General features: G+C 38.9%; 2 protein-coding genes across 4 annotated transcripts in view; both read left to right on the top strand.

Moving 5' to 3' along the window:
* The window catches only part of trappc11 (trafficking protein particle complex subunit 11), a 973,608-nt gene that overhangs the window by 173,115 nt on the left and 786,131 nt on the right, over positions 1 to 14,362 (top strand). The gene's annotated exons all lie outside the window — the stretch shown is intronic.
* The window catches only part of LOC114652669 (solute carrier family 22 member 5-like), a 134,503-nt gene continuing 129,266 nt past the window's right edge, over positions 9,126 to 14,362 (top strand). Inside the window, exon 1 of the mRNA XM_051928451.1 lies at positions 9,126 to 9,489. Within this exon, the coding sequence (XP_051784411.1) occupies positions 9,142 to 9,489 (348 nt within the window). The 5' untranslated portion in view covers positions 9,126 to 9,141. The remainder of the gene's footprint in view (positions 9,490 to 14,362) is intronic.

Below are 14,362 nucleotides of genomic sequence, written 5' to 3'. Positions count from 1 at the left end.
CAATTATCCAGGTTAATTATAAATATATAGATTTTCCTAGTATTTGCCTTTGTGTATGTACAAAATAATTTGTAGTCACAAATTTGTGAATAAGCCCCAGTTTTCACCCAACAGTCTTTAAAAGGGGGCAGTAATACATTGTACTTACACCTATTTCCATTCAAAATTTGCAAGGTCAGAAATTAATGTGCATACTCTGGGGTTCACAGACGGACGTTTTTTCTTTTTTGACTCCACTTTGGTCCCTTTCTCAGGATTAATACCAAAGAAGCACCTTGTAAGACAATAAAAAACTAGGTTAGGTGTAGCACAAAATCCATTTCAAACAACCTTACTTCAGCTTAGAACTGGGGTTATAAAATTTCACAGATCACATCTTTTCAATCTTTTAGTATTTTATGTTTTTAGCAAAGATGTTTAAAATTTACCGTTGTAGAAACTCAAAGCTTGACGCCAATTCCACTGGATAATGAATGTTAAAACAGTAGAAGCTTCCAAACATCATGGAAAGGGCAGCGATGAAGGTGGTAATGCAGTCGTTTACGATGTGTTGATCTATGCTCAGCATAAATATCTTGGCGGCATAACAGGAAGTTCCTATGTAAAAAAAAATACACAGAAATAATGTATATGTTGATACAAATTTTCAAATACAGTTTACCCATGTAATAGAAAAATAAAATGGATAACAATTAAAAAGGCCTCTTTATCCAATAAGAGAAGATATAAGACATTAAATTTTGGACAAACTTGATATATTTGGTTAAATTGTCCAGCTAAACTACAATACTGTTTTTTGTAGTTGCTTTTTACTAAGTGCAAAATAGTAAATCCCATCCCACAAAAGAGACACAGCCTCAACTGCAATAAATAAATTGTAACGCACCACCAACAATAATGCAGGGTGTAACAGGAAGCTGCTCCAGTGTGACTTCTTTAGCAAGGCATGTTTCTTCTGTTAAATGAAACATTTTATCCTCAGGTTCACCAAAATATGCAAGCAGAAGCAGCACCATGTCTTTGATGTCTTCTGAGACACCACCATTCTGTCCTCTGGAAATCTGCACCTATATGAAAGCCTGTTGAACTCGCTGGTTCTTCATACTAACGTCTTTCAGGAAGTCTAGGAGTCTTCTTCCTTTTTTTTCAGCACTGTTGAGAAAGGTATCCTTCAATGGAATGCCCGTAAGTTCCTCAAAGTGAACAGCCATGCCAACTTCCTGATACAACAATGGCCAGTCCTCAAAGAGTTTAACCACAGCAGTGCCCCTGTTAATGTCCTTTCTCTGTGAATAGTATGTTGAACGTATATCTGTTTGTATTTCTTTTGCATTCAGATTTCGTTCCTCGTGCATTCTCTTCATTTTTTGCTGTGTCACTGTTTGACTTTCTGCTGTTTCAGTTAGCGGCATGTATTGCAGTTCCCACTGGATGCACCCATATGTGTCTTGAACTTTAGCTCTGGCTTCAGGAGGAACTTCATCTGTATCACATTCATCACAGGGAGGATCCTGCCTCTTCATTTTTGGAACAATTGGTCTCTTCACATTCTCAATTCAAGCCTGAAGTTGTTTTATCAAGGAATGGTATCCAGTGCCAATAATATCACCCTCAATTATGTCCTGCAGGGAAATTGGATATTTTGCAACCATTGCCTTTGCAATGTCAGTTGTGCTCTTCTTGCTTGGAGATGGGCACACCTTCATCATCTCCTTAACTACAATCCTTATCATTTCCCGTCTTAATCTTGGAGTTGGTCTTTTTCCTCTTTCTAAATCCTGAACCAAAGCTTCAGGTAGCTTTAGCCACGGTATTTTCAAACTGTCGGTCCAATTTGGGTTACCAACAGAAAAGCCAGACCTAGGACAAGGAGAGGAACTGGTGGATGTACCTGGCGAGGAAAAGACTGTCTGACCTGCAGATGCTTCACTGCTTTGCTCTATGGGCAAACAAATAAAACAAAAGTAGAGGTCATTAAATGACATATACATCTACCACCTGCATTTTATAACATATAACACATTATTATCAGTCTTAGCCCTCCGTTCACACCACTTACTATAACCAATTAAATGGTTACTAAGACCTAGTATTGACTCTTTCGGAATAGGCTAATTTCAAGGTAATTATTTACATTATATTACTTACTTTTCTGTGCCCGAGAGCTCACTAATTTCCTTGCTTGGACAGGCTTCAGTAAAGGCAGAAGGTCAGTTTCCTGGACATAATGGAGGTCACTAGGACTTTCGACCCCAAGGGAATTCAAGGTGTCCTCAAGTGAATTCCTAAGGGAAACTGGTAGGTCTGGTAACACTTCAGTTATAGCACATTGTAAGCTGTTTGGAACTGGCTCCATAGTAGCTACTGAAGAGAGGTAAAGAAGATTTGATTGTGCGGTATTTTGTCATATCTTTCATGACAAAAGATGAGACAGTCACAAAGAATTTATGAAATGCAAGATTCACCGCACTTCAGTAAAAAGTAGGATCTTTGCTGGTCACTGGTGCAAACACATATACACAAACTGCCACCCAGAATTTTGTCTACTCTTGACGACATCTCTTTGTAAATACATTTCTTAGACTATCACTCTGCTTTTTTGAACACAACTGTTTTATGTCGAGGATTTTTGCTTTTGACTGCCCCTGGCTGCATTCCTGAAGGGCGAGAAAGAGGAAGCTACCCACAATCCAACCATTAAAAGCTGAAACTGTCTTTAATGAACAACATTTAAATCAAACAAGTAACACGTATGAGCTGGTATGGAACCTTATTAACCTCTGGGTTAAACTGTCATTTAGCTAATAATTTAAAGTATAGTTCAACCCAAAATGAAACATTTGCCATTATCTTCATACCCTCCTGCTGTGACTGGTTCTTTTCTTTAAGACTGAAAAAACAAACAAATAAAATAAACTTGCCCTTTACTTTTTCTAAAAAAGAAAAGCAGATGTTACAGCTGTAAGTACATAATGGCATACATTCATTTTGGGCTGAATAATCCCTTTAAGGCTTCTCACCTGGCTAATAAACTTAACTTATTGACATTATACATTCAAAAACTTAGTTCTCTATGAATCAGGTTCCATAACCCTGGGCTGAAGAACACAGTAAAGTGGTGTTCCGTAATGTAGCAATACACCACCAATGCCTCAAAAATTTGGTTTATGACAGTATGCTGTGCTTCAATGGGATCACCTTGCATCCACTCATCATGTAACATTGTAACGGATAGTAGTTGATCAAATCATCAATATTCAAGCAACGCATCATTTGACCCAGACTTCTCTCAGTATACAAATGGAGCTTTGGCAGGAATTCAGCCACAAACACCTTTGTCAAAAGATAAACATCAGAGTCATTTTTGACAAAAATGACCACAAGTTCACCAAACTCCAAAACATCATCATTCCTGATGATTATAAACTGACCCTTCTTGTAAACCGTTCCTTTAAACTGCATATTCACTGAAACCTTTGTATTTGACTTTGTAAATCCAAATGGTCTAACTGCACTTTTTACAGATTCAGCATAAACCTCAGAGTAAAATGGAGAGGAATGTTTTACTTCCAAAACTGGGGGAAACAAGGATCCAGCAGAAAGATAGGCCTGAAATATTTCATGCCTCTCAGCGAGTGTAAGACACAGATTTTTAAAGTTTTTCAAATGTCGAGCGCATCTTTTAAAATAACTGTGCTTACTTTCAAATCGCATTGTCCACAATCTAATAAGAGGCCCAAATTTCAAAATCAATCCAGGGTAGTGTCTCAGATAATGATGTTTTGGCTTCAATTTAATATCTGGAAACAACATTTTTCTGGATTCCACATACTCCTGAATCAAAACATCTAAGTATGCAATCTGAGATACTGAGATTTTAGGAGCACAAATGAGATCGACTATATCCTTAAGCTGAAGTGTCACTTGCCAGGCATTGTCTTCAGGCTCAGCAATTAAATCACCAATTAAAACTGGCAAGAGCCTTAGAAAAACCCAGTTCTGAATGGCTTGACCCGTAAGCCTGTAACCTTGTGAACTAACTTCACATGGCTTTGTGAGGGCATCAGAACCACTATATTCAAACTGAGAAATGCGTCTGTTCAAAACTAAGTATGTAAACCATTTTTTCTTCTTTATAAAGTACCTCAAGTACAAACAGATATCATAAGAGAGGATGCCTTCAAAAATGTCATGACCAAGACAGGGTGGCAGACCAGGCTGGCAAACATTGCAATGCTTTAAAGAATTGAAGACTGATTTGAATTTTACCCCTTGAACTTCAGATTTCTCATCTTGCAATAAATCAGTGGCAGAATTGTGACTCTCGATGGTTCTCTGTGGCCCAGTTACATTGGGGTCATCGTGAAATTCAGTTCGGGTAATTAAACAGTATCTGCAAAAGTACTCTGACTGACTGAAATTCTCAGTAAACCCCCCTATACAATGAGAGCCCAGATTATCCCCAACAATACAATACACAGTCCCATTAATAACTGCATCTTCAGAAACAGCAATGCCATTTTCTTCTAAGTCTCTCAAATCGAACACCAAGTCAGAAAAAACCTTACCATGGCCAAAATCTTTAAAGTCCTTCTCTCTACATAGCAACACAAGCTTCATGTTATCTACACTGGATCGAAAATGAGGGGGTAAATTAACGAGAGAGAGATACATGGCTAGCACTTTATGCTTCTTTCTTGCAGATCCCAATGGATTCATCACTTCAAATGCGTCTTGATACAAGATTAATTTTGCACATGAAGGATAATCCTGGAAAAACCTGTTGGATTTAAATATCTTGCCATCACTGATATCACAGAAGACATCTGTGGAAGGGTCTTTCTGAGATACTGTTTCATTCCAGAGCTCTGAATCTAGCAAAGATTTCAGTGTTTCTTTCACTGGAACATAATATGCAAATCTCTCTTTTCTGTTCTCGTCTCTTCCTAGATACACTTTCTTAGGTTCTATGTAGTTAAACAGTTTCTTAAATGACTGCGTTCTCGAATGTGATGTTCTCATAGACCCTGAATGGCATGATATGAATAAGTCACTTTGTTTTACTGTATCTAATATTTTTGTAACAACTTCATCTGATAATGAAAGGTCAGCATTAAGCAATGAATTTAATTTACATAGTCTATAGGTCTCTCCTAACTCGTGTATGTTCTGCATCTCTTCCACAATATTCTGAATTGTTGATACTGGTAAAATAAACTGCCCTTGAAGTTTCATGTAAAATAGACATATGTTTCTAAGATACAAATCTGTAAAATTTTCTGATACCTCCATTTCTGTGTCTTCTAAATATGGCTCGCTTGCACTTGCAAAAAAAACAGTTGAGTCAGCTTCAGTTATGCTACTGCATGGCACTTGAGATTGCAAAGGTTTATATGCATCACTGACATGACCAACTGAGCAACGTCTGTGCTTTCTAGACATGTGTGCACTAAATGATGATTTAACAGTAAAAACACCTTTACAACCTTTAATTGGACATTTTACAGTCTGGCCTCCAACAACATGCTCTTTAAGATGTGCCAGAAGATCCGGTAAATGATGGAACTCTCTCTTACACAGTAAAATAGAGCATTTTAAAAGTGTAACTACTGTCTTGTTACTGACCATTTCAAGAGCATTATGATAATGGTGTCTGTAAAAGTGAGATCTGAATGCAGAATATTTTGAGAAGGCCTGCTTGCAAGCTGTTGCAACAAACTTAAAAATGCAGCGTGGGTCATTACGATGAAGCCTGCAATGAAGCACATATCCTTTTAAAGTATGCAAGGACTCACCACAACTTCTGCACATAAACATAACCAAAGCACATGTAACTAATAATATACAGTTATAAGAAATATACTGATAAAGAGCTTAACAATAGGTTACACGAACAAAACAACGATTAGTGTATCCCATTTATCTTGAATTAACCAATTGAAGAAAACACACAAATGCAACCTTTAGGGTTAGACAGAATGTATGAATTACCTAAATGTGAAAAGGAAAAAAAAGCTAAAATAACCATTACAAATTTCGCGGCATGGCAATTTGCATCACGTTGTTTGGCTACATTAACAAATACACACCACAGTATTCAAAACTGCTCAAAAGTAGACTATAACCCTGAAAAGAATTATTATAGAAATTATAAACATCAATAAATCGGACTGCCACACATGATAATACTCACTTTCACTACTTTTCCTCGACACTCTCAAATCGTATTTTCATATACAGAAGGAATATGTAATGGCGCTGCTAAAATGGAATACGCGACAGAAAATTAGATTTTTCAAAATAAATACGCTGGTGACAAAACACTTGGTTTACTTTGTATATCAATTTTAAACTACTAACTATGGCGACAGTTAACGAAGTAAACTAAATATCATACTATATTATTTCTCAAAGTCATGAAAACACTAGAAAGACTAATACACCAGTCTTCATCACTTTAGCACAAAATCACAACTTATTTTTTAACGAGGACCGAATTGAACACAGGTGAATTAGAAAAGGCAAAGCATAAAAATAAAACACGCCCTGATGTCTAACTTAATAAATGACCACGTTTTCTACTTAATAAAATAACTAATCGTATCAAACGTTACCATCCAAAGCACACTCACCGAAAGATTTGAAAAAAAAATCTAGAACATTCGACTTCTAAACTGTGCACGTCATGTACAAGCAAGCGCTGTGACCAATCATTTCCAACTGAAGGTAAATAACCGTAATATATCAGTATACGGTATGCTGCATATTTTGAAGGTAGAAACATGTCGATTGTACAGAATTTTCCTGCAAAAAATAATGAAATGTATTGTTTAAGATATACAGGTAATTTTCAGTTGAATATAAGGTCATTTTCATTTTTTCAGAAACGGTATTTTACTTTCACCATTCACTGTGTTTTTACCGTTGAATTTACGGACATTTTTTACAGTGTATGATACTGCAATATAACTGTACAATACTGTATTATGAAATTACAGTGTAATACTGTAAATGTTAACTACAGCAGCTTCAGTGTAAAAGTACAGTAGGTGGCTGGCAACTCAGCTGCCAGTATTTTACTGTAAAATTACAAGGAAATTTTTACTGTAAAATTACATGAGAAAATGTTAGTTTTAAAACTGTATTTTCTACAGTTATGTATTGTATTTTTACAGTGATCATGCTGTGAATACCATTTTATAGTGTCACTACAACATTGATAAGAACATTATATTGCAATATTTACTGACAGATTAGTTTAAATGTAAACAAATAATGCTTCTTTCATGTGAGACATTCCAATAAACATTTATTTTTAAGATCTTGATTAGCTTTTTACATTACCAGTTTTTTATTTGTTAGCAGTCTTTCATTATTTCAGATAAACACAAATAGTTGCAACAGAGGTGGGAAACACTCATGGCAATAAACATAGTGCAGCCTTCAGTACTAAATTTAAGAGTACTAGATATATTTATGGCAAAGAAGTGGGTGTCAGAAAGGGGGGGAAAACAAGAGGCCTGGAATGAGGCTGAGGAAGTCGTCACAGATGGGCTTCATTGCAAGTAGCTTTTCCCCCCATTTTCCTAATTACAGGGTGGTCCACATCTAATTATGCAACTGTTTGACTGACAACCGTCTCCCCGCCATTTTGGAATGCAGGGCAGGTGCTGCCATCTATCGGCAACAAAAAGAATTTTAAGTGAAATCTCTGTGCAGGGCAGGTGCTGTGAATTCTCTATGTAATAAACTTAGTAAGTTATAGCGTAATGAAAATTGCATAATTAGATCTGGACCACCCTATAGAAAGAGATAAACATTGTAAAATGTTAAAGCTGTAGGTCCATAGCTATTCAGTACACCAGAACCAGGCAGCAAATCTTGCATGACAGTGTGACCCCTTTCAAGCCGAACCTTGAAAGACTGCCCTACTACCTCTTTAATTGAATCATACTTTTAGACTATGAGTGATACGGGAAGACATGGTCATTGATATTCATCAGAATGTCTACCAAAGATGAGGGGTGACTGAGGGTTTGTTTGCATAAGATGGCTACAGCACAAAGGCAGCAGTACTATAGAATACTTTGGAGGAACCATGTAACCCAGACAGGGGTCTTATTAGGTTCAGGTTTACCCTACAGAACAATCTTTGTCTCGATGCATGCTCAATAATCCAGGTAAGGAAATCCTAGGAATTTGATTCTGTTCATCTGGACATATTTCAGACAAGAACAGCTTAGGCGTTGTGAAATCTTCACTTGGTTATCAATCCTCTACAGTCTTACTATACTTAAAAATGATTACAAAAACGATTTTTAGTCAAGAAGCGAGGACTTTACTGAAAATCAATGTGTTGTTCCACTTCAGGGAACTTTGTGATGCGATGACAAACCACTTCTATTGCACATAAAATTCTGCAAAAGCAGCTTTTAAGGGATACTAAAGTCCTGTATATAAAACTGTACTTAACAATTCGTGATAGATACTTGTGGAATTCAATGCCACCCGTTATGCAAAGCCTCGCGTAAGTCTGAGCAAAGGTGTACTATATAACAAAATATTACTCTAATGATAATTATTTTTTCCTCACTTAAGGTACTTAAGTGCACACAACTAAAGAGCTCAAAATTCTTTTACGTACTGGAGACTCGGGAGATAACTCAAAAGCATCAGCACATTCTATGTAGGATGTTCCCCAGGTACATACAGACCTTTTAAGAAGACGAACACGCACTCCCACACCTCTTAACCACCACACGCCCCCTCCCCCCCCCCCCCCCCCAGAACCACCCAACTTATTTTGTGAACCGGAGCGCATCGCAGTTACTGACTAAACTCCCAGTAAAGTCAACCGCGACCAAATGTCTTTACGAGCGCCCACGTTGTTTTATTAGTGTTCTTCCTTCGGACTTAAAACGGACTTAGTGCAAACACTAATTGGTGCTACACTTGTGCAGCTTGATGGTGGAAAGTGACATTAAATTTGAACTGGAAGAGACAACGATATGTGATTTCACTAAACATCTGCTTTCTATACAAGGGAAGACTGTATGGTCCCTCAAACTGAATTCACGGACAACACTTTATTTTTTTCGTCTACGTTTTTACTAAAAAATAAGTTACAATTGCAGCGTGAAAATGCAGGACTACGACAAACTCACGTCATTCTTGGGTGACTGGGGTCCCTTCCAGATGGCGATCTTCTTTCTCCTTAGCCTGACCGCTGTCCCTAACGGCTACATGGGGCTGTCCGTGGTATTCCTGGCAGACACGCCACCACATTTCTGCCGAGCGCGCTCTGGTAATGGCAGCGGATCGCCTATTAATGCCTCACTGATCTCCTCAAAACTGATAGATGGGTCATCAGCTCTCGGCAGCTGCACCCGACTAAAGTGGACAGGCGAAGGTCAGGTGAACGAAACGGAGGAATGTCTGGACGGCTGGGAGTTTGGAAAAGAAAGATACGCGTCCACTATTGTAACCGAGGTAAGGAGTTCCACGCATTGCTCCAGTTTTTGTTTCTAGAGTCATACGTCTATTTTCGCCTACTGTTTACTGATGCAATCTCAGTGCTTCATTATTTAAAAAATGTTCTGTTATTCTCACTTTATAGTCCCTAACGTGGTCAGTAAAGTAGGTGCAATTAAAATTTATGATTCAATGAAAATGTGAATCCCCATCGAATCGCACGCTCTCGCATATTCGAAAGCTCTACTCATGTGCACAAAGTACAATCGACTTGCTTTCCCAAGGCATACAAAGTTTTCACAATACCTGTGGGCTTTCAGACAACGGAAGAATGCATCTCGTGATCCTGACCTCAGAAAAACCAAAATAACAAACTTTGTCCAGATGAACAGAATCAAATTTCTAGGAACCAAAATAACACTTTCATATAACGATTTTTTTCCCAGACACCGTTCCCCCAGAGCAGCGTTTCAAAGTATGTAATAAGACAGGGAAATTGACATTATTTTTCACTGAGACCTGACATAAATCCGAGGTATACTCAGTTTTCAACGAGTCCTGCCCTCCTGGCTACACCTACCTTGAAAAGGCCCGCAGCTCTGGATGTGGCGGTTCATCGAATTGATTTGCAATTATCACTTCTCCCCCATCCTAAATTCTCAACTTTTGAATGCCTGGCAATAAATTGCAAGCATCCACTTTTTATAACAATACTTCTTATTTACCGACCACCAAAACAACACCCCGATTTCATTACAGACATGAATGAGCTGCTCTCATCTTTCTGTACAACATCATCAAATGTACTGATTCTTGGAGATCTGAACATTCATGTGGACACTCCCTGTAATTATTCTGCTGCTCAGCTCTTAGAGCTCCTGGACTGCCTAAATCTGAGGCAACTTGTCGAGGTCCCCACTCACAACAAGGGCCATACCCTCAATTTAGTCATTACTGATTCAGTCCTCATCTCAGACCTCCAAGTACTTGATCTAGGTGTTTCCGATCACAAAATTGTCTCAATGGATTTACCCACATATTCACTATACTCTAAACCACAGCGAAGTGTATCCGCTTCAGGAATCTGAAAAAAATAAATTTGACTGATTTAAATGCTGACATCAAGAACTTCTCCTTTGCTCCCCACCTTTCTTCTGTCAGTGAATTAGTCGATTACTACAACAATGGGCTCCACAACATCCTTGAGACCCATGCCCCAGTTAAATCACGAGTGGTCTCTTTTGTAAAATCTGTCCCGGGGTTTACAAGTGAGCTTCGACAGATGAAAACAGCTGGGCAAGCCCTCGAGCAGCGTTTTGTTGCAACCAGTTCAACAGTCCACAAATTAGCTTATCGGGAACACCAAAAAAACTACTCCAGGGCACTGACCACTGCCAGATCTCAATACTATTCAAATTTAATCAACAACAGACCTGGAAATTCCAAACAACTTTTTTTCTGTGATAAACCATTTACTCAATCCTCACACCTACGCCTGTAATAATTTCACAGAGGAGCAGTGCAATAATTTAATTGAATATTTCAACTCTAAAGTGGACAGCATCCGCTCCTCATTGTCTGCCTCCAGCCTTCCATCGCTGGATGTTTCTATATCAGAGCCAATGGGCTGCCTTTCCCAGTTCCTCTGTACCACAGTTAAAGAAGTTGAGGACATCATACAGAGGATGAGGCCTTCAACATGTTCATTGGACCCTTTTCCAACTCCTCTGATAAAAGCTAATGTATCAGATATAAGCCCTCTTATTGCTGACATCATTAATCACTCTCTCCAGAACGGCTTAGTCCCACTGGCTTTGAAAATTGCAAAAATTAGACCTCATTTAAAAAAATCCTCCTTGGATCCTGAAGTGATAGCAAACTATCGTCCAATCTCCAACCTTCCATTTTTGTCTAAAGTTTTGGAAAAGGTTGTTTTGATTCAGTTTCAGGATCACCTCAAAAAATTCAATCTGTTTGAAAAATTTCAGTCTGGTTTCCGAACTTCTCACAGCACAGAGACAGCCTTGGTCAGAGTCACCAATGACCTCCTGATGGCTGCTGACCAGGGATCTCCATCACTCCTTATCCTCCTGGACCTTACAGCTGCATTTGATATGGTAGATCATAATATTCTCCATCATCTTCACTATACAATTGGACTTTCTGGCATTGCTTTCGAGTGGTTCAAGTCCTATCTTACAGACAGGACTGAGTATGTGGCCTTGGGGGATGCTAAATCTCATACCCACACTGTCACCTGTGGAGTTCCACAAGGATCAGTCCTTGGGTCGACCCTCTTTAATATCTATATACTACCCCTGGGTCACATCATCCGCAAGCATGGAGTTTCATTCCATTGCTATGCCGATGATGCGCAGCTCTATGTGAGACTGGATTTGACTTCTCTTACACCTCCATCAACTTTTTCCTCTTGCTTGGATGAGATTGAGGCCTGGATGTCCAAGAACTTCCTCAAGCTGAACAGCACCAAAACTGAAGCTCTTTAAATTGGCACTCAACCCCCCCCCACCCATCAACTTTGTTCCTCTGTAAATTGTATTTCCTTTTCTGACCGTACCATTACCCTCTACCCTTCTGTTACAAATCTGGGTGTCAAGTTAGACTCCAATCTGTCATTTGATATACATATCCATTGCCTTTGTAAAATTGCATTCTTTCATCTCTGAAACATAGCCAAACTCCGTCTCTACCTCTCCCTCTGTGATGCTGAAAAGCTGGTTCATGCCTTTGTCTCATCCAGACTGGACTACAGTAATCCCTCGCTATATCGCACTTCGACTTTCGCGGCTTCACTCTATCGCGGATTTTATATGTAAGCATATTTAAATATATATCACAGATTTTTTTGATGGTTCATGGGTTTCAGTGGACAATGGGTCTTTTAATTTCTGGTACATGCTTCCTCAGTTGGTTTGCCCAGTTGATTTCATACAAGGGACGCTATTGGCAGATGGCTGAGAAGCTACCCAATCAGAGCACGTATTACATATTAAATAAAACTCCTCAAATATATTGTGAGCAGGGGGGCTGTTCGCACCTCTAGAGGATACGGACGCTCCTCAAAAAATACTGAAAGACTACCTACACATTGCTCCCTTCCTTGCTGTGCTTACTTGTGGCTGTTTTTTTTGCGCGATATGCTTCCCGCCCAGTGCTTCGCAAACTTAAAAGCCGAAAGAGCACCTACTGATTTTTGATAGTTTGCTTTTCTCTCTCTCTCTCTCTTGCTCTGACATTCTCTGCTCCTGACGGAGGGGGTTTGAGCAGGGGGGCTGTTCGCACCCCTAGAGGATACGGATGCTCGTCTAATAAATGATGAAAGACTACCTTCACATTGCTCCCTTCCTTGCTGGGCTAACTTGCGGCTGCTTTGTCAAGCGATATGCTTCCCGCACGGTGCCTCGCATACTTAAAAGCTCGAACAGCACCTATCAGTCTTTGATTGTTTGCTTTTCTCTCTCTCTCTCTCTCTGACATTCTCTGCTCCTGATGCGCACTCCTTTGAAGAGGAAGATATGGTTGCATTCTTTTAATTGTGAGTCAGAACTGTCATCTCTGTCTTGTCATGGAGCACAGTTTAAACTTTTGAAAAAGAGACAAATGTTTGTTTGTAGTGTTTGAATAAAGTTCCTGTCTCTCTACAACCTCCTGTGTTTCTGTGCAAATCTGTGACCAAAGCGTGACAATATAAAAATAACCATATAAACATATGATTTTTACTTTGCGGAATTTCACCTTTCTCGGGGGGCTCTGAAACACAACCCCTGCGATGGAGGAGGGATCACTGTATTGTAATGCACTCCTCATCGGGAAACCCAACAAGAGCCTTTCAAAAGCTCCAACAAATTCAAAATAGTGCTGCAAGAATCCTGATGAGGATGCGGAAATATGAACATATCTCACTAATCCTTTGGTCACTTCATTGGCTCCCTATCCATCTCCGTATCGAATACAAACTCTGTTTGTTTACTCACCAGTGTATCCATGGAAATGCTCCACAATATCTTAAAGAACTCCTTATATTACAATCCACTACAAGAAACCTTCGTTTTACAAATACCCACTGCCTTTGCTCCCCTGTGACCAAACTTCATACAATGGGAGACCGAGCCTTTGCAGCCACTGCTCCACGGCTCTGGAATGCCCTACCAGAGAGCCTAAGAACACAGCAGATTGTGGGCTGTTTTAAAAAACAGCTAAAGACTTTTCTATTTAGGAAAGCATATTAACAAGAATGCTATAATTATTGTTGTTTTATCTGTGTTTTTATTTTGCCTTGCCTTTGTTTAATTTTTTTATGTTGCACTTTGAGATTTACTGCTAATATAAAGTGACCCTATAAATAAAATGCATTATTCTTCTTATTATTATTATAAGAGTAAAATCCTCACAAGTATAGATAGCGTCATCTGATCAGTGCAACATCACTTCTAAATGAGACGAATAAAAGGGGAATCTTGGGGTCGCCGATTGAATACCAACGCACCTGGACTATCTCGTGCGTGCATGACACTGGCATGGAAAACGTAACAGTACAGTACACTTAATGCTCTAACCCTCTCTCAACGCAACCCCTGCAACGATAACTCAAAACTGCTCAGGCCTTAATTCTCCGATTGCAACGGTCCATTCGTTTGGTTCTCTGATGAGGACCCATAAAGTTGAATATTACTGGCAGATTGTTTGAACACTGCATAGCCTGTTACAGCAAGTCTGGCTATTTTGCTACACAAATTTTGATATTACTGTGACTAACTGCTTGGAGCCATTATATTGATTTGCATATTTATCTGCATTAGCGAATAAACATCCACTTTGTATATACAAAATGTGCCATTTAAGTTTGTAAATTGCAAATGATGATAAAAAA

Source organism: Erpetoichthys calabaricus, chromosome 5, assembly GCF_900747795.2.
Source record: "Erpetoichthys calabaricus chromosome 5, fErpCal1.3, whole genome shotgun sequence".
Lineage (NCBI taxonomy): Eukaryota > Metazoa > Chordata > Cladistia > Polypteriformes > Polypteridae > Erpetoichthys > Erpetoichthys calabaricus.
Note: the sequence above shows the minus strand (reverse complement) of the source record. Positions and strands in the feature narration are given on the sequence as shown.